Source organism: Amia ocellicauda, chromosome 23, assembly GCF_036373705.1.
Source record: "Amia ocellicauda isolate fAmiCal2 chromosome 23, fAmiCal2.hap1, whole genome shotgun sequence".
NCBI classification, from domain to species: Eukaryota; Metazoa; Chordata; class Actinopteri; order Amiiformes; family Amiidae; genus Amia; species Amia ocellicauda.
In genome coordinates, this window is record NC_089872.1 from 13495507 (window position 1) to 13515096 (window position 19590).

The window sequence follows — 19590 nt, forward strand, 5'->3', positions numbered from 1 at the left end:
TATTGTGATTTGTTCAATTTCAACAGTGAAAAGTTCTCTTATACAAGTTTCCTTATATGTTCTTAATAAGTGATCTTTGGTCCAGGATAGCAAATGGAGAATTACTTTGCAGCAGCACTATGGAATGTGGATATCAACATTTATCGCTTTATCACATATAATAGTTTTACTATGTATTTTTTACAATATGTATCTTCACACCCCGTTTCTTTGGTTTGTAAAAGTCCACAAAGGAGATTGATTTCAAAACACACAAATAGACTTTTATAGAGTATATGGCCCGCCTTCAGGGATCCCAGTATTTTAAGTTAAGTAAAGTGAATGGAAATGTTTTTTTCAGATGTAGACAATATGAAACCTAATGAACAGATGATACAATTCTAATAACTCTGTTCAGGTGTGCTCTGTATTCAATGCTCATGTCAAAGTAACTTTATAAAGTAACTCAGACGATGTGAGAAGCTGGACCATAAGGTTTCTAAAAGTTTATTAAATCACATTACACAATTAGTGCAATTTGAGTACATGTTGTTTTGAGCTTTCAAACAGCCCAAATAAATATAGGACTAAAGGACTAAGTTAGTGCATTCCCTTTTGAATCTTTAATGTTCAGAGAGCAAAACCCATTTTAGTAAGTCACAATAGCAACAAGAAAAAGCTTTTCTGTGAGGGGAGGCAACTGTTTTCAAGCTTTCCTGCTTTCACGTTTCACTTAGTTTTATATGAAGAAAATGACAGTGCAAGAAGTATTATTGAGATAATAAATTATACAAGACTGGCATTTAAACCCAGTAAATGTTAAGAACATGGAGCAGGTTTTGGACAGACTGTTTTGTATTTTATTAATTCTATGTCTGTGGATGGTTCACCTGAGCTGTTGTCACCACTGAATCAAGGGCCAGGGAGGGAGTATTCTGCAGGATCACATTGGTTTGTTACTGAGGTAATACTATCTGTGTTCATGCTCCATTTGATAATGCTCATCACTTAAAGTGGAGTGAGAAAGCAGAGTATAGAAGATATCTGATATCCCGAGTTTATTTATTGCCAGTCCATCTGCCTTTAAAATTGAAATTTAAAACTGTATTAAATCTCCATTATTGATCTATCATAGAGACATATTTTAAAAGGTGAAAATGGCCTTGCATCAACCCCCCAAAAATAAATGAATAAAACAAATGTTAAAGTCGGCGTTCTGATAAAAACTGGATAAAAACCGTTAACACTATTTAAACATGTCCAGCAAATAAAGTGAAAAGGGAAAATAAAAATTGGACCCAATTATGATGTACAGCCATCATTTTGATTAAGCAGTGACTTCAGCTCAAAATCGTCTAAAAGGCAGGCATATAGACAAAAATAAACAATGGAAACAGATACATGTTTAAAGCTCAATACTACCCGTGCTAGCTACATACATTACATATAACCAATACATGTCCTACATATTATACATATTAAAAAAAAAAAGGTGAACATTAGCAACGATCTTTATATCTGGATAAAAAAAAGAATAAACTGATATCTTGAAACATTGCTTGATCATGCTAATCTCAGTATCCATTCCAATTAAAAAAATAATCAAATCTAATGCTGTTCAATTAAGCTCATCAGAAAGGCACCTGAGCCAGTCACAGCTTTGAGGCATTTTAAAGTTACACAGGCTAAAGCTAAAGGAGAATCCTGAGCAACATGAAGAGGAAAAGCCAAGCTGACCGATACAGAGAGATATATTTTAAATGCTTAATGACTATAGGTTTTCTGACATCTTGGAAGAATTTTGCAGTGCAGTCACTGGAATGGCATGTTTTCATCTGATTTCTTAAGTTGGCCTTAACTGTGCAAAGCGGGTCTTCGGTCTGAGAAGAAAAAACATAAAAATGCACTCATACTCAATGAACAGAGAATATTTCTGTATATCTTAAAAACAAAGCTGTAACCTCTCAATTTAAAGACATATCAGGACACAATGAAGTTTCACATAATAGTAAACACAGAAATCTCCTGAAGATCCTAAAACTTGTATGCTAAACTTGTATGCTAAATCAATCATTATAATCTGGCATTTTAATTGCTAAGGTAACATTATTGAATAAGACAATTCCTTACTGATATCAGTTCTCAACCATCATACAAAATCAAAATAGCATATATATATTTTTAATAATAAATCTCCTTTCAACCATAAATAGCTGTACCTGTTACTTTGTGTGTGTTTATTTTGTATTTTTTACCTAATGTTCTTGTCTGAACTGGGCTGACGTGTGTTGGCTTGTAAAGATGCTTTGAACTGTGCCTCCAATCTTGAGTAAATGCCACCTGCATACTAAAAGAACAACACAGGTGAAGTTCCCAAACACACTATTCTGTTGCAAAACGAATAAACGTCATCACTTTTACAGGGTAACACATAAATCTGTACACACGCCCATGGACTGCTGGGATCTGGGAGCAATAAAGCAGTTTTACAATACAGGCAAACCAAATTTAAAGCAGGAAATTCAGAGAAAAACCATAAAAAAGGTGAAGCTTTTTTTTCAACCTTATGTACTGCAATACTAAATGGCTTGCTCCAAAACTCACTTCTTTGCCTTCCTTTGATTTACTGCGATCCAAGTCTCCAAATCTCATCTTTGTCAGATGCCCAATAATTTCTACCATTCTCCGCTGATCTGAAAAAGCAGCATTTTAAGAATGGAAAACCAACAATAACATTAATTGAAAATGTAAATTAATTTGATGGATTCTGGTTCAAATTCAAAGATAAAACACACAAACTTATTTTTTGGGAGTAATCAAGTACACTGCAGGAGTGTAATAGCTGTACCTTCTTCTCTTTGGGCGTCTTGGTTATATCGCATGGATCGTGTGCTATCCCACTTACTCTTCTGAGAACTTACTCTGTTAAAGACAATTACTTCATTACATCATGATGCAATGTATGCTTCTGAACAATGTGCCGGAATAATGTGCAGTTACAGACAACCAGATCACTTCTGGTTGTGCTTGGAAATGCATCCACACAATGGCCTTTTCCTAGTGCTGAGACAAACAACTCATTAAATTAAATTAGAATTGGATCTGAAAGTCATTTTTAAGTGTTTTTCTGTGTCAATCTGTGTTGTTCCTGAATTTTGTATTGCTGGTAGATTAATTATATATAAGTAATAAATTATCAATATGGATCTGAATTATAAAAGTTGTTTGTTCTCCTTTCTCTCTTCTGTGATATGTTTGGGACCACAATCAGGAAGTACCAGAAAAATGTCAATGGGTATTGTCCCGTAAAAATGTACAAACAACATAATATAAAATTCAGGATATATTATAAAGGGATACAAATGCTCCGTTACAGGATATTTTTTCTTCTTATAACAATCTGCACAATTTGACCTCCATAATTCGGTTTTATTGAACCGTCACAGTTTACCTATTTTATGTACACATGTCAAAATGTAACCTGTAAGACCTATTGTAAATCTCATGCCTGTTTATTTGTTGGTGAAATTATCTTATGTTAATAAGTTGCTACTTGAACATGTAGGTTACCCTTAATGAAATAAAGACAAAAAGCAAGCATACGTGAATGCTGTTGCATCTCGAGAGGGTGCCTAAAATACACAAAGAAAAGACAGTTAAAAAAAACTCTACTGGAGAAATCTCACCATTAAGAAAGGGCAGAATAATTACATTTTATCATTATCCATCTTCTTACATTTGTTTTGTGTGAACTGTGTGGAAAATATACCAAACTGGAGTCTATTGAAAGAATCTACGTTATCTATAAGTCTCCACTTTACTTTTTAGAACTTCATTATGTATGTATTATACAGGTATTTACCAACCTTCTCCACAGCTTTCTCTCTCCTCTGAAAGCTTGGGGATGAAACTTGTCTCTTAAGTGGTTTAGAAACTTTTTTGGCCTTCTTTGCACCTACAGTGATTTATAAGGGAAATATATTTATATAGACAGGCAGATTAAAATTAAATTAAATTAGACTTTGGTCAGAACTAAATCAAAGCTTTGACACTCCTACCAATTGCATTAACAACTCTGGGAGCGGTTTGTTTGACAGGATTCTTCCTCTACCTAATAAAAACCTGGTGAGGTATTCCAACATGCAATACCGAAACCATGTACTGTTATCTTAATTTGCAATTGGCAGTTTTGATTAGAGCCTTAGTTGAATCAGAGGTGATATCCATGGTATTATGGAGAGTCTACAGAAACATTATATAAGTGGAAACCATTTGTTTCTGATATCTGAAAGGTTGTAAAAACATGAAAAATAAAGAATAGCCTATTGAACGACTTTCAATAAAAAAATTAAACACTGAAGAAATGGTATGTTGCACCATATTTCTTGAAAATGTAGATATCTTATTTTATTTTACCAACACTGACAATTAATGAATAGATCATAAACTTTATGAATATGAATGATGATTATAATGCCTAAGATTTGATTACCAAGCATTAATGTAAAATGGCACCATCTATTATGAAGACTGCTAAAGGCACATAGGTAACTTAGGTAACTGCTCTATCTCGGTCTTACCTTGTTTTCTGGATACTTCCTCCTCATCTCCAACCTCATCTTCGGTTACCTCCGAGCCTGTGGTATACTCTTCATCCTCAGACAAAAGTGACTGCTGTCTCTACAGGGAAACAAGGTGCATTAATAGTGCCCAGTAAAGCATGCTAGTGCTTAAGTAAAACATTTCATTTAATGTCTTATACTCAATCTAAAGAACAAAACCGATTTATGCTGCCTGTATATATAATATAGAGGTTCACTTGGTCCCACAATGATGATAATGCTGTATTAACAAAAAATATAAAATGCACATATCATTACATTGATCTAGTGAGTTAAAATCAAGACTCCATAACAAAAACCAGACATTATATACATGAAAATGCAAAATAAAAAGATAATTAGAAAGACATACCAACTGCAAGCTCCAATTCTTCAATAATGAAAACTGTAAAGAAAGGAGAAAGGCAATAATTGTAATTCTTCCTTCTTATATGGTTTTTAAAAATGATTATCAACACCAAAGTGGGCCGGGAACTCACCGCAGTGACCTCACCAGGTTTCATTCCCCTCAAGGCATTTGGTTCCAGCTGAATGTCACAGTCAAGGGCCCTTTCTTCTGCCGATGAAGAGGCACCTTCACTGTAAATCAAAAAACACACAAAAGGATCAGTGGCTGGGTTTGAGGGGATTTAGTTATTTTATAGTTTACTTTTAATACTACTGCTGCCACTCTACTCTTATTTTTTTACCATTCAGGGTCTGGAGGGCAGGATACCGAAACAGATTCCCTGTGCAAAAGCAGGTCGTTCAACACTCGGGTTCTGGAGGAGTCGGACTGAAGATCGCCACAGTCCTCGCAGCCAGCTATGCTCACAATGTGGTCTTGTACTTGGCAGCCCTGCAGCAACAGAGCAGTCAGACAAGGAAAGAGACTGTCATGCATGCGAGAACCCCGAATTCTTAGTCCAGGTATCTAAAAGGCCCGAGTAGACTCCTCAGCAATGGCTTGCATACAAAAACATTTACAAAAACAAAGCAGAACTGAAAAAAAGTTGCGATTTTCATCTGCACAATTTTCAGATTGCTTTCTTCGTTCCAAGATTGATTTCCCCGATACACCACTATAAAACACTTAATTCATTAATGTTACAGAGGAATTTACTACAATTTACACACAACACTATATAAGGAATTTGAATCAAGTGAAAAAGAAAAAACATTCTACCTTGGGCATCCTGGAGGGGTCAAAGCGCAGAACTCTCTGGCTGCAACAGGGGTACACGCCAATGCCACGAGAGCCCTGCCCACTACTGGGACTAGGGTAGAGAACGGTGTCCGGGTGGAAGCAACACTGAGACAGCTCAGTGCATAAAAACACCTGCCAACATGGGAACCAAAGGCATTGATCGCAAATGTCCAGAGGTTTTCAATAGCAAATGGTTGAGAACATTACTGTTACTGTTGATAGAAGGTGGGTCGGTTAGCTAATGTTTGCGACATAAACGTATTTAATCATATGTCAGTTTCAGCATACGATCCCTACCTGCTTGCATCGAGAACAGGTTAAGAAGTTAACCATTCCCCAAACCCTCCAGTATACAAGACTCCAGGACTTCAGTTCCTCATACAAGCTGTTCAAGTAGTCATGTATGTCCCAGTTTTTATCTCTATACGGAAGAAAAGCAACTGATGTAATTTACTTTTCCACGAATATGGTGTGAACCATATAATAATCTCAAGATTGCAGAGAATGCTGGGAGAAATATCAGAGTACAAGGAACCTGTTATTCTAAGTTTGTCACTAGAAGGTCTGGCTATGGCAGAATTAAAACTATTTCACATCTAATGTTTATTTGAAAAAAACAAACAACTAAACTTTCTTTTTTGATTATTGTTGTGGAACTGTGCTTACAGTTGGTACAATGAATGATGCCTGCATAGACAATACCTTGTGTGGGTGTAGATGATACTTCCATGAAGATCAATATTAATCTTCCCTGGAATGCAGGAGATCTTTTTCTCAGTTTCTTTGGTTAGAAGTTTATTGCAAAGGCTGCACCTGGAAGAAAAGGAAACCTGTGTGTCACATCACATACACAAGGGAAGGACTAATGATTGTATGGAAGGCTTTCTACTTACCTGTACAATGTGGCAGCATCGCCTGGAGAATCAGGATTCTTATACTCGGGGTCAAAAAGCCTCTCGATTTTTTTCTGAAATATTTTGCTGGAGGAAGAAAACAAAATAACAAAACACACTTTTATGACACCATTTAGCTCCTACATTCATCAAATTAGTTTTACATACCATTAATAATAAATTAAGGCAGCTGAGACATACCCAACAATTCTAAAAAAGAAAAAATAATTTACACAAACCTCTTAAATTTATCCTTTTTGTCCTTTATGTCATCAGCCTCATTGTGAGTGAAGAGGTCTGCTATCCGAGTAGCTAGGTTAGAATTGATGCAGTTCATATTGCATGGTGTAGCTACAATAGCGCTCATGTTCTCATGACAGTACTGTATGCATTCTTCAACCTAAAGAGATGAGCAGTAGTTCAAACTGTTTAACATATACACAAATGTGCATTTGAAATGGCTTCATTTACAAAAGGGCAGCCAGCAATACACAATCTTAAGGCTCACCATTGGAACAAGCTTGCATGTGAAATGCACTTGAAAATCAGAAAGACCAGGTCTTCAGAGCTATTTACAAGAAATGGAAACTAATTGCATAGATTATGTGATACAGCAGAAATGTAGCAAAACATTGTGACCAAAACCCTTCAGGTTACTTACTAATGCATCCATCTTCAAAAATTCTGAGGAGATCAGGATTGAAATAACATTACTGGGTTCTGAAACAAGCAAATATACAATACACAACACAAGGTTAAGGCATAAGTAATGACATTAAATAAAAACAAGAGCTACACTACCATTCAAATATACATTGGAATGGAACAATATAGGCTAATACTATGGTTTGGTTTACAAGGATTTTGTAATATGCAAATTATAATGGCACTGAGGTTTATTATTTTGTATTATTATACAGTTGAATCAAGCACTCGGTCAGTTTTCCTTACCTAGCTTGGGTTTATCTTTCTTTTCTGCAGGTTCTCCATTCCTCTTCACGTAGTTCATGAGCCAATCAAAGATCTGAACGTCACAGTGCACAGAAATGTCCACTTCCTCCCATCGCTGAGCGTCCACGGACAGGTACTCGGCAAAGTACTTCATTTCATTGACGAGGATGTCGCGGGGGCAAAAAAAATCCTGCTTCAGATTTTTAGCTTCATCACAGACATGAATCACCATGTTAGGCCTTTGAAAGACAATGATTCAGTTGTCAAAACTCACAGATAGGTTATTATGAATTTGAAGACAACTAATGAATAGCAATTCACCTTAAGTGATCATTTTTTGGTATGAAAGCACAAAATGTCACAGAACATGCAAGAGAAAAGAAAAAAAAACTCTTTACAGCATTTGGACTTTTGATAATATTGTCCTTCCATTTACAAAATATTGTAATGTCCCTTCCAAGGCCTACCCTTTACTCTCATCTGCTTTAACTTCATCCTCATCAGTGACACTGGCTTCATTTTCAGCTGATGAGCTTCTTCCTAAAGGTGTTACAGACAAACCTGAAAGAGACCAAAACCATAATAAAGAGAGTGTCTCATATACTTCCAAAAGTAACTCAGTTAATGCATTAAAAAGCACGTGTCTTCAAATAAATGCAAAATCCTATACAAGGCCATCTAGATCGAGGTTGAAGAACCTTCTATGGTTCACTGTAACCGGACTCTCAACTAATTAATTCAATGTCTTTGGAAACGCATCATGAAACTAACTGGAAAAATGTTGCTCTCAAAATGCCAAAATGTGCTTCCAATCAACTTCAGCTTGGAACATAAAAGTCTGCCGTCTTACCGGTCACTGAAATAGTGTTTTGACTGGCTCGTGTTTCCCCCTGTTCTCCAAAGGTATCCGTCAGAGTGGATTTGATGTATGTAGACAGGGTGTCTGAGGGAGAGCCACCACTCGCTGTCAGTGGATTGCACTGGTTATCAATGTACGGAAGAGTTCCATTGTTCTTCAATTCTTCAAACCTCCGAGCACACTGTAAACATTGGCAGTGATTGAAACTTCACTATATTCACATTACAATTTGAAGCCCTTCCAAATGCTCTAACCTTCATTGCAAGCCAAACAATAATTTACAGATATCAAAATGTTCAGAACCATAGACATTAGTGATGTTCCACTCATAAACACAAAAATCACAAACACAAAACTAATTAAAATATTTATTAGAAACATACAGTATTTCATCCCAAAATTTGATATTACTATTGTTTTAATTTTAAGATTCAGAAAAGATAAATTATGTTTCTTACCCCCAACCCCCAATTTCTTTTCTGATTGCGCTTTGTGTAGTTAAGTAGACTTTCATTGCCTGTATTACTTTATCACTACAATGAATTCAGGAAGTTACCTCTTTGGGAGTAAAACCAGGTACAAGTCTTGCAACATTTTCCCAGTTTATGGGCTGAGGAACACCCCAAAGGGAGCTCAAAATCATGTCTAAAACCAAGCCATTATTGTCATATGGGAAGTTGTTGTTCACAGAGCAGAAACTACTCATTTCTGTAAAGGGTTAAAGAGATGACATTCAATTACAATGCACACAAAGGTACAGACAGGTTTAGAAATGAAGACGTTATATACAATGAATCAACAGCAGAAGGCTGAACAGTATCTCAACAGATTTATATAATCAAGGACAAAACAGTGTAAGACATGTCTTGCTGATAGACACAGTATTTCTTTATACTGGGACATGTTAGTCCACAAGGGAAAGATTTCTATACATACTGCAGGCTTTATTCATGTTTATTTCATTTATTTTTTAGCACAGAGATCCAATTTCAATGAACTTTTCATCACAGGCTGTTTCTCTACCTCTAGAAGTTGCCATTTCCAATAAATACCATGTCCCAACTTTATAATAACTTATTTCCCCATGAGAATTAGCTCCAACGTGAACATGTTGATGGGTGTGTGTTTTTAACGTTTCAAAACTCAGAAACAAAGGCTATCGTCATCATCAGCCCCTCCTAAATAAACTGCTTGTGACAAAATATTATGATGTCATGCAAACACTGTATAATACAATATAATCTATGGAGATCATATTTTCAGTTCCTTTCGTCCTTTCTCTTTTGTGACCCAAATGGGACTGACTGGAGCATAAAGGACTTCAATGCATTAGTCCGCCCCACTTCTTAAGCATCACATAAAACAAGATTTAACAAGCCGTGAACGGTCTGTCAAAGGTCTACATTCAATGCATGAATACACTTTATAGACGTATTCGTTATTAGCAGCATAATATGAATAAATATTAGATGCACTGAATCAAATGACACCCAAGAAGACACACATTTATCATGTAGCGTTAATCAATCCCTAACGTCCGTACACAGAGCACTTCCCAGGAAACAACGACACAATGCCGTATGTTCCTTACAAAGAGCGCATTAAGCATGTGTAACATCAAATACATGAACAATAATGCAACAAAATTGAAAATGCATACCTAAAAAATGTTTTTAAGATGTATTGCATTTGCTTTAACAAACATGCAATATTATAATACTTAGCTAATTTTCTCATTAACGGATGCTCCTCTTCTTTAAAATGTTTTAACAAATAAAGAAAACTGATTACTTAAGTCAAAGACTGTACTTAAATAGACATATATAAAGTATGAAATGTCACAGTATTCAATATCTTCTCTGCGGCCATCCAGTGAGGCATTATCTAAGCAGTTCACTTTAGTACTGCAGCAAACGCCCCCCCTCCCTGGACTGACTTTGACAATGGCAAGCCATGACTGACGGGTCAGTGGATCAATCAGAGTCGAGGACCAGCCCTCATGACCGAAAAATACCTCGCATTAGCCAATCAGCATACAGATTTAGAGGTACGTCACTCGGCCAGAGCCAGTGTGTTGCAGTTGACAGGTTCCCCTTCGCTGCCGCAGTGCGGGCTGGGTAACAGGAGCGTCCCGTTGCTGAGTAACAGTGCCGGCTTTTTGGACAAACAACAAAAACACAAACAAACTGAACAACATACTTTTACCAAATCAACCTTATAAAATGCATAAGTGAATGGAAGATATGAGATAACTGAGATTGTATGATATGGTCACACCCATATAAGTACAGCATGTGCATGTGTTGAATAGAACTGCTGGTCAGGCAACTTGCTGTGAAGTAGCTGCTATTGCCATTTCAGTGTAATTTGTGTGAGTCTGTCACCAATGTTAGTACTGAAAGTAGAAATGGCTCTTGCGAGAAATAAGAAGTGCAATGCAGGATGGAAATCATCTAGAGCATCTGGAGAATTGCATGCCAGTGAAATGTCAGTCATTGGCAGAGCTGCTGAATGCCCCCCAGTACAGGTGCATCGGTTGAGTGCTTTGGCAGGGAGTCAAACACGACTGGAGCCGGCAAAGCCACATCTATCCAGGAAAACAATAAAAGATCAATCTGTTCAAGTAAGTATAGTCTGGGATTAGCCAGTTTCAGATTAGTTGTCAAAGGGACTATGTGGCATAGGCTATATGTGTGGTAGGTGGAACTACATGTATATCTATCTATTTACCTATCTAAGAATGTCCTGTATACTTGGCATACATGTGTGTTATTTCATTTATAAAATGAATATCTTTATACTGAATAGATTATCTTTATTAATCTTGATTAATTCATCCTCAGGTATCCCTTCACAATGACAGTTTACTGGAAAAGAATGCAGCTCTTGAGAAAGAAGTCTTGCAACTAAAATGTGAATTAAAGGAAAAGGACTTGCACATTTCCAGTTTCTCCAGGCTGATAAAAGCAAAGGTAGACAAATTAAATTCAAATCACACATAGTAATTGGTAGTAAATATCCTATCCTATGATAATATTATGATATTTGTAATCTTGAAGTCTGTATGTGTGATTTAGCTAAATTGGTTCTCTTTGTCTAGAATGTGGAACACACAGAAAAGATTAATGCTGAGAGAGAACTCCACTGTCAAACTAAAGAGCAGTTGCAGAAAGCAGAACATGAAGTACAGGAGAAGGTGCAGATGTATCTTGAATGCACTTCAGCTTATGAACAAACCATCAAGGACCTGACACTGCAGGTTAGTGCAGTTCCTCATATAACTACTCCTACTTCCTATATGACTGATTTGAGATAATTAATTATATTAATTAATATATTCTCCAATTTGTATGATTTCTTTTTTATTGTAGTACCCCTGCTGCAATATGTGCATCTCAGTTGTTCTCATGCATCATCTTACCTGTTCTTATTGCAGCACAACCTGACCATTTCAGATTTAAAAGAAGAGATGAACTCTGAAAGAATCAGAAAAGATGAAAATATCAACAAGCTTAAACAGCAGATTTCTGACATCCTTCAAGGAAACTCTTGGTATACATTTTTTCATATCATTAAAAATATCAGTGCTGATGGTATGTGAATGCAGTATATGAATAAAGACAATCACAATGTAATCAATATCTATTTTAACTTTAATGATTTGTATTTAATACTATTAAATTAAAAACAGTAAAGATCTAGGCTATATTTTATGTAAGATATACTGTATGTTTTTTAAATACAAGTTTTATGATCTGCATTAATTATTATTATTTGTTTTACAATTCTAGCCTTATATTTGATAAAGGCTAATTCAGCTATAGCAAATAAATAATTGTTATGCTCAATCACAAGAGTACATATTTGTTAAAAATACAAGTGGGAAACATCATTACAACTGATTTATATTTGTACATTGTTTTTAGTCTTCCAGTTGATTTAAACATATAACATAACCACCTTGCTATAGACTGGACTGAGGGCTACAGAATTACTCATCCACCTTTTTTCAATGTTTATGGCCACAATGTTTTAAATCTTTTAGGGAGCGTCAGCAACAACTTGAGGAACTCCAAAAGGAGATAAACAGACTGACTGCAGAAACCAGTGCACTAAAGCAACAGCTCAAACTTGAGCAAACTCCCAAATTGGTATTTTTCATGAAACTTTAAATAAATAAAACAGTAGATAAACACAAAGAAAAAGAAAAAGCATGAAACAAAAGATACAGAATATAAAAAGTAAAGTATCACTTAGAGAAAACTCTATTCTAAAGATAGTATTTCCCTCTATAACAATCAGAATATCCCATTGATAAATGTTTTTTTTTTAAGATTTTAAGATATTGTTGCTTTCCCATTATGGTCTACATTTAAGACACCATAGTTAACTTAGTTTGACAGAGCTACAATTTGAAACATTTAAAATGAATAAAGTGCCAACTTGTACTATCTGTAAGTCTGCTTACTGTCCAGTTTTTGTACACCCACTGTTTCCCCCTACAGTGTAAAAACTGTAAGTCCTTGCAGCTCATACTGAAAGAAAAGAGTGTAGAAGAACTGCAGGACTTTTGCAAGAGGTTTGGGAAATAGCCGACACAGAAGGTAAAAACAATAATTTATCAGTTTAACATAGATGGAACACTGCTCCCATTAAAATATATATTTTTTAATTTCTCTGTGTTCTAAACAGGATCAGCTGTCAAGATTTTCATCGAAAAGTGATTTTCATAATCTGAAATGATGAAGACCATGGTGGGCTATGGAGGAAGAGTGATTAAGTTTTCCAATAGCCTTCTTTGTCGATAAGGTCTACATCACAGGGGTTTGGGCTTCAATAATGTCACTGAACCCATTTCCTGCAGACGTGTTTATGATATGCATATGATAATTTAACTTTGCATTCAGTGATAATGGACGCTGTAGGTAGTTAATGAATGCTGCAATGATGGCAGTTACATTGTTTTCAAATTTAACTGTGAGCTGCTCCAGCAGTGCTCTTATGATTCATAAAGGCACCTCACTTTCCAATGCTGCAGATCACCTTACAGCAGCTGAGGCCTGGAACAGAAATCCTAAGCTAAGGTTAATGGTGTTTTAAAAAGCAGTGCCCACTTAAGTGTTATTGTACAAAGATCAAAATACATGCTTGTGCAGATGTGATGGCACAACATTTGCAAACACTTTTCTTGATATATAGAGATCACATGTATAAAACATTGTAACATTGTACGTTTCTTTAGAGCAAGGATGTAGGTCTGGTTTGAACATTGGTTGGGACACAATATTTAGATTTTACGGGGGTGGAGTCATGGTTGCTAGGGGGGTCCGGGGGCATTTATACATTTCTAAGCCAATCATGCACTGAATATACTACATGTCATCCACGAAAATAAGATATAATTATAAAAAAATCACTACTTAACATACATAAACTAAATATTAAATGCCACACATTACCTCATAGATCATTTTGTTTCTAAACTCTGTTACTGTAGATTACTGTATTTCTACTACGAAGTGCTTTATATTGTTGGAAAAGTCCAATTAAAACAACAAGAATAACTAGAAACTTCCTTGTTTGTTATTATCTGACATCCAGGGAACAGATAAAACTTAAGTTTACTTTAAGTTACTGAAGTAACAGAATATTACCTATATAAGGGTATAAGTACACCAATCAGCCATAACATTATGACCACTGACAGGTGAAGTGAATGACGCTGATAATCTCGTTATCATGGCACCTGTCAGTGGGTGGGATATATTAGGCAGCAAGTGAACATTTTGTCCTCAAAGTTGATGTGTTAGAAGCAGGAAAAATGGGCAAGCGTAAGGATCTGAGGACTTTGACAAGGGCCAAATTGTGATGGCTAGACGACTGGGTCAGAGCATCTCCAAAACTGCAGCTCTTGTAGGGTGTTCCCGGTCTGCAGTGGTCAGTACCTATCAAAAGTGGTCCAAGGAAGGAAAAGCGGTGAACCGGCAACAGGGTCATGGGTGGCCAAGGCTCACTGATGCACATGGGAAGCGAAGGCTGGCCCGTGTGGTCCGATCCAACAGATGTGCTACTGTAGCTCAAATTGCTGAAAAAGTTCATGCTGGTTCTGATAGAAAGGTGTCAGAACACACAGTGCATCGCAGTTTATCGCGTATGGGGCTGCGTAGCCGCAGACCAGTCAGGGTGCCCATGCTGATCCCTGTCCACTGTCGAATGCACCTACAATGGGAACATGAGCATCAGAACTGGACCACGGAGCAATGGAAGAACGTGGCCTGGTCTGATGAATCCCGAGTTCAAGGTGTTGACTTGGCCTCCAAATTCCCCAGATCTCAATCCAATCGAGCATCTGTGGGATGTGCTGGACAAACAAGTCCGATCCATGGAGGCCCCACCTCGCAACTTACAGGACTTAAGGATCTGCTGCTAACGTCTTGGTGCCAGATACCACAGGACACCTTCAGAGGTCTAGTGGAGTCCATGCCTCGACGGGTCAGGGCTGTTTTGGCGGCAAAAGGAGGACCTACACAATATTAGGCAGGTGTTCATAATGTTATGGCTGATTGGTGTATATGGAGGGTAATCCATGCCAAAATTAAAATATAAATAACATACATAAATATAAAAAGGAAATAAATATATAAAGTTAAAAAAGAAATATAAATATTTTATTATACATTTACATTCATTTTCTTTTTTAATTTTGACACAATCTTTTCATCCTTATTGTATTACCTCCTAGCGTCAATTATTCTCAGATGGCGGGATAAGACGTGAATCAATGATCTTCTAACTTTGCCTGGTGTTTGTGTTTGAATGTCCCCTACTCGACGGAAGAAAACCACATTGTTTGATGAGAGTGACGATTGATAGTACCGATGATCTAGGATGCCTGATCTACACTTTGTTTTTTGATGTCAGTGAGAAAACAGTGTATCTCTCAAAAATAATTTTGTTCCCCAGTGACAACTCTCTGTGTGAAGAACTGTCTCCTGTAAGGTAATCTTTGCTAAAACCTGGAGGTTTGGAAATAGAATTTTCAATTTCAACAGGATTTTAAATTTTAGACATGTTTGATGACTGTAAAACGATATATTCAAGAAAATAAAATGTTGCTGAACATATCTTTATTATGTCAAAATAATTCTTATTTTTTTACATGTACATTTTAACATATACATATCAAACTGACAGCCTTCCACCCCTGGAAAAAAAAAAAAAAAACAGTGAAGAGAGAAACAAATATGGTCTCTCAACAGATGAAATGCAAGCAAATATACAATTTGAATACTAAAAAGTGAACCATTTGAAACGAGTTTTACAACACTTTTACCATCACAAGACGTACTATACGCACAGTTAAGTGAATTAGCAGTATTTGTACGAATATTTCTTAGACGTTTTAGATACTATAAATGTTAGGATGTCTTAATTATAATTTTACAAATTAAGTTAATTAGTGGTCGAATTGTAACATGCAGAGCATTAGAAATTGTGCATATTGCTTCTGGATAACTTTCATAAACATACATTTTGTAACCCAAATACATGCAAATGTCTATTTGCTTCTTCTTTCTTAACCTTAGACTCCTAATATACGGGCTGGGAACATACAGTATACCGATTATGAAAACATGTGCTAACTTTAGAAATCTACTGTGATTTAACATTAGGAGTTATTATTTTGTCATTCCACATCATTCCCTCACTTTGTACAGGACACTCTGTAAAGGAAACAAACTACTCTGTCAGACCAACACCCACTTTAACCCAGAGCAATGATGCATGAATACACTACCTGAGGAATTTAAAATTAAAATAAAAATGGGAAAGCCCTTTAAACAAAACTACAAGGTATGGCTTTGCATCTGAATAGATTAAGACAAAAAAAAAAAAAAAATCCCTAATACTTGGATAATTTATTTACCTTCACATGTGAATGCACTATTATGTTGGCTTGCTATTCCTTTACTTTGCCTAAGTACATCTGATGTATAGAATAATATATCCAACACCAGAAAACAATGCTAAAAGAAATCACCCCTTTATAAACAGGCATTTTGACTGTTCTTACTTACCCTGTTTTCTCTCCATCCCCATATTTTCAGTTACAATTTCTAAATGACACATACATTTTGTCAAGTTAGTTGTTTTTTTAAGATCTCAAATACAGAAAAGACAACAAAAAGATCACTCATACACACTGACTTGCCAAAAGACTGGACTGAGGACAGTTTCTGGAACCCTGACGAGTTTAAAAGTGCAGCATGTCCATTACCATTGAAAAGATATTGCACTAGTCTATGGCCTTGATGCATTGTGATACAATTGCTACCTGAAACTACTTCACAAATAATGTTAATATTTCAATATTAATTACCCCAATGGACACATGGGATTCCAAGTTTCAAGGACAACTAATATTATTAAGTTTGCGAAATCGCAGAGATGCTTTTGCTTCTTCATCACCATGACCACTGGCGAATAACTGCACTTAACTCTCGCTCAACTGATACAAAAGGGATACGGGATCAACGGTGACATTGTGCGGCCCCACGCTTTAGAGAATTGTCTTCAATTTCTTTCCCAATTGTTCTGGCAACTCGGGCGCAGGGAGAACATTGACCATCTGATTTCAAAGATCTCAGGTTTTGGCAAGTAGCCCAATCTTAGAGATCAATTTTCTCAGGAATAATAACGGCAACATCAGATGTCCCTCTGGAGCCAGCTGTTTCCGTGAATACTGACTCAAAGGCATCCTCTGTGTTTGCCAGGGTCTCCGGTGCTGCTGTGGCCCCCACAGCTCCTGCAGCTTGCGGTGTGCTTGGAAACCCCTCCTGCTGCTCCACGATCCTCTCCAGCTCCGCCTGCCTCCGGCCTCTCCTCTTCCCAAGAATCTTTACATAGTTGGCTGGCACAAGTCCTGTTGCCTGACCATCCAGACTGGCTAAGAGCCATCCCCGTAGCTTAGGCTGTTGTTCTACCAATATTAAACAAATAAAATATGTTGGTCAGTATCATAAATGGCATTTGTAGAAATGTAAATGCATGGCCAGCACTTAAACATGCAGTAATACCCTCCTCAAAGCAACTCAAATGTGACTTCCTTATCATTGCATGAACCATTTGTCATGGCACTGTACCATGAAAATACTCAAACGTAAGTCTCAAAGAGAAGGAACAGAACTCCCTATTATGTTTATTCAGCTCAACATGTAATAAAAACACAAGTACTTAATAAAGCTTTACCCTTGGGGGCCAGGTTCAACATGTCCCCAGCACGAATAGAAATTTCTTCCTCAGAAGTAGCATTGAAGTCATATTCTGCCCTGGCCACTACATGGTCATCGTCACCATTTGCCCAGTTTGTGGATGCTGTGGGATACAACAGTCGCTCTTATTACAAAAAGGTATATATAACTGACAAAATGATTTGGCAATAAAAAAAACATAACAACATTTAGACTTTGTGGGATAGATCAAAGCTGTTGTACCATCACAGACGCTTCAAACCTACTGTTCCAAATAGATTAAATTGACGGAATGAATCAATATATAAAGATGTAAAAGAGTAGTGAACATGCATACATGATCATGCCATTCTCAATACAGGGACATACCATTTTCCTCAGGGCCAACAGTTGAGCTCAGCAGCTTCCAAATAAGATAAGGTCCTCCAAGGATGACAGCAAAGAAGAGGAATATAGGCCAAGACTTGACAGAGCCAGCAGCTCCTTCTTCTGGTCTAGCCGTAACCAAGACCCCCGCGCTGTCTGCCCACAGGTCCTCGGCCTCGGACTCCCCGCGAAGTCCCATCATCCTCTGCAAGCGCCTGTACAGGTACCGCAGGGTTCTCACCAGGGCGAAGGCAGAGAACACCTTCGTGAAGTGTACCTTGAGTCTGGAGAAGTGGTTCGCCACGTCCAACACTGCCCGGAAGCTGTTATATACGGCAGAGAAGGTGGCGTCCATCATCATGCTGACAGAGGAGAAGGCGTGAACGATGCTCTCGATGGACTGGAAGGCCCCTCGGCTGCTCTCCTCCGCCTGCTGCACAAAGCGGCTGGGTGGACCTTCGTCTGTCCGGAACCTGTTGTACCCCAGACCGCCCCCGTACCCGTAGTTGTACGGGCTGTAGCCCCCATACACTGAGCTGCCATAGGGGCTGTAGGAGGAGTTGAAGGAGCTGTAGGCTGGCCTGTAACCGGTCAGGCTGCTGCTGCCCACCTGCTGAGTCGGTCTGGGGGGAACTGGTGGCGGGACTCTGGTCAGGACAGGAGGACCAGGTCTTGATAGGCCAGATCCGAATTCTGTTGACCTGTCAATTAAATCCAGGTTACCATGATGAAGCTAACAGGTTATAAAGCACAAGCTAAGCAATAAGAGATCTCTAATGTAATGGGAAAACAGTCAAATACGTATAGGGTGATTTAACGATGAAACCATGCAGTATACCCCTAAAATTGCTTTTATTGTACCACAAACAGTATTTTGTCTACTACATCTGAGTAGTGCAAATCCCACGGACCACCTCTAAAAACCTGCTAATGAGCTGGTGAATCAAGTGGAAACCATTTCTGCTCAGAGGAAACGGGTGTGTTTTAAGAAACACCCCGTAATCTCGTTATTCATTTACACGTCTGTGTCATCTAGATGATTAACCGAGAGGATATTAAAGTTCTTGTTGACTTATTGATATATTACATATACTGCTGATTAATAAGGAAACAAAGGTAGAATGGCAATGTCAACAAAAGGCCTAGCCTGGCACACATGCGAAAGTAGCGCAGTATGAGCAGCCTTACGCCACTGACGCAGTGCCAGAACATACACATATATATTACTTACTGAAAACTAGCCGGACTAGAAATCGTTCCCGGGATCAGTCTTTCCCAGGGTTTGGGAGGAGGCTGCGAAGCCATCCTTTAAAATCCCCCCCGAACAACTCCTCTGTTTTCGTCTGTTTTGCCCAGCTACTCCACCACTTCGGACTCCGACCAGACAGACAAGTTACATAGTACCTCTAGACCTCCTCAATAGATCATGGAAAAACGAACGCATCGAACTCATGGCTTTATTGCTGCATTATAATAAAATTAA

At 37.5% G+C, this 19590-nt stretch overlaps 3 protein-coding genes across 4 annotated transcripts; 1 reads left to right on the forward strand and 2 right to left on the reverse strand.

Moving 5' to 3' along the window:
• Positions 1-463: 463 nt before the first annotated feature.
• On the reverse strand, positions 464-10408 carry sanbr (SANT and BTB domain regulator of CSR). The gene is made up of 21 exons (XM_066696876.1): positions 10151-10408; positions 9047-9198; positions 8482-8671; positions 8099-8192; positions 7632-7870; positions 7342-7400; positions 6920-7080; positions 6681-6767; positions 6490-6600; positions 6085-6208; positions 5767-5919; positions 5291-5439; positions 5081-5180; positions 4954-4986; positions 4560-4659; positions 3846-3934; positions 3583-3611; positions 2828-2901; positions 2584-2672; positions 2235-2326; positions 464-1859 (listed from the first exon to the last, which is right to left on the reverse strand). Exons 2-21 carry the CDS (start codon positions 9194-9196, stop codon positions 1823-1825), a joined length of 2160 nt encoding a protein of 719 aa, XP_066552973.1. The 5' UTR covers positions 9197-9198; positions 10151-10408; the 3' UTR covers positions 464-1822.
• A 197-nt stretch (positions 10409-10605) lies between these two features.
• Positions 10606-15602, forward strand: LOC136719399 (meiosis-specific nuclear structural protein 1-like). 2 transcript variants are annotated; one of them, XM_066697323.1, is made up of 7 exons: positions 10606-11113; positions 11334-11462; positions 11591-11749; positions 11927-12042; positions 12536-12641; positions 12996-13094; positions 13183-15602. In XM_066697323.1, the coding sequence occupies exons 1-6, from the start codon at positions 10877-10879 to the stop codon at positions 13080-13082; spliced, it is 834 nt and encodes a 277-aa protein (XP_066553420.1). In that variant the 5' UTR covers positions 10606-10876; the 3' UTR covers positions 13083-13094; positions 13183-15602. The 2 variants fall into 2 exon arrangements, with proteins under 2 accessions (XP_066553420.1, XP_066553419.1); XM_066697322.1 differs by having other exon boundaries at positions 12996-15602.
• Positions 15601-19540, reverse strand: pex13 (peroxisomal biogenesis factor 13). Its single transcript, XM_066697321.1, has 4 exons — positions 19339-19540; positions 18111-18808; positions 17740-17865; positions 15601-17470 (listed from the first exon to the last, which is right to left on the reverse strand). The coding sequence occupies exons 1-4, from the start codon at positions 19410-19412 to the stop codon at positions 17160-17162; spliced, it is 1209 nt and encodes a 402-aa protein (XP_066553418.1). The 5' UTR covers positions 19413-19540; the 3' UTR covers positions 15601-17159.
• Positions 19541-19590: the final 50 nt, after the last annotated feature.

What these genes read in the sequence shown, in the direction of transcription:
- sanbr (XM_066696876.1), bottom strand. Translation starts at nt 9,196, where the DNA reads ATGAGTAGTTTCTGCTCTGTGAACAACAACTTCCCATATGACAATAAT. An exon ending in CTGGTTTTACTCCCAAAGAG is followed by an intron (nt 8,672 to 9,046) that starts GTAACTTCCTGA and finishes CAATGTTTACAG; the next exon opens with TGTGCTCGGAGGTTTGAAGA. An exon ending in CCTGTTCTCGATGCAAGCAG is followed by an intron (nt 5,920 to 6,084) that starts GTAGGGATCGTA and finishes CCATGTTGGCAG; the next exon opens with GTGTTTTTATGCACTGAGCT.
- pex13 (XM_066697321.1), bottom strand. Translation starts at nt 19,412, where the DNA reads ATGGCTTCGCAGCCTCCTCCCAAACCCTGGGAAAGACTGATCCCGGGA. An exon ending in TCTAGTCCGGCTAGTTTTCA is followed by an intron (nt 18,809 to 19,338) that starts GTAAGTAATATA and finishes TTTAATTGACAG; the next exon opens with GTCAACAGAATTCGGATCTG. An exon ending in TGTTGGCCCTGAGGAAAATG is followed by an intron (nt 17,866 to 18,110) that starts GTATGTCCCTGT and finishes TGTATCCCACAG; the next exon opens with CATCCACAAACTGGGCAAAT.
- LOC136719399 (XM_066697322.1), top strand. Translation starts at nt 10,877, where the DNA reads ATGTTAGTACTGAAAGTAGAAATGGCTCTTGCGAGAAATAAGAAGTGC. An exon ending in TCAAGGACCTGACACTGCAG is followed by an intron (nt 11,750 to 11,926) that starts GTTAGTGCAGTT and finishes TTCTTATTGCAG; the next exon opens with CACAACCTGACCATTTCAGA. An exon ending in TTGAGCAAACTCCCAAATTG is followed by an intron (nt 12,642 to 12,995) that starts GTATTTTTCATG and finishes TTCCCCCTACAG; the next exon opens with TGTAAAAACTGTAAGTCCTT.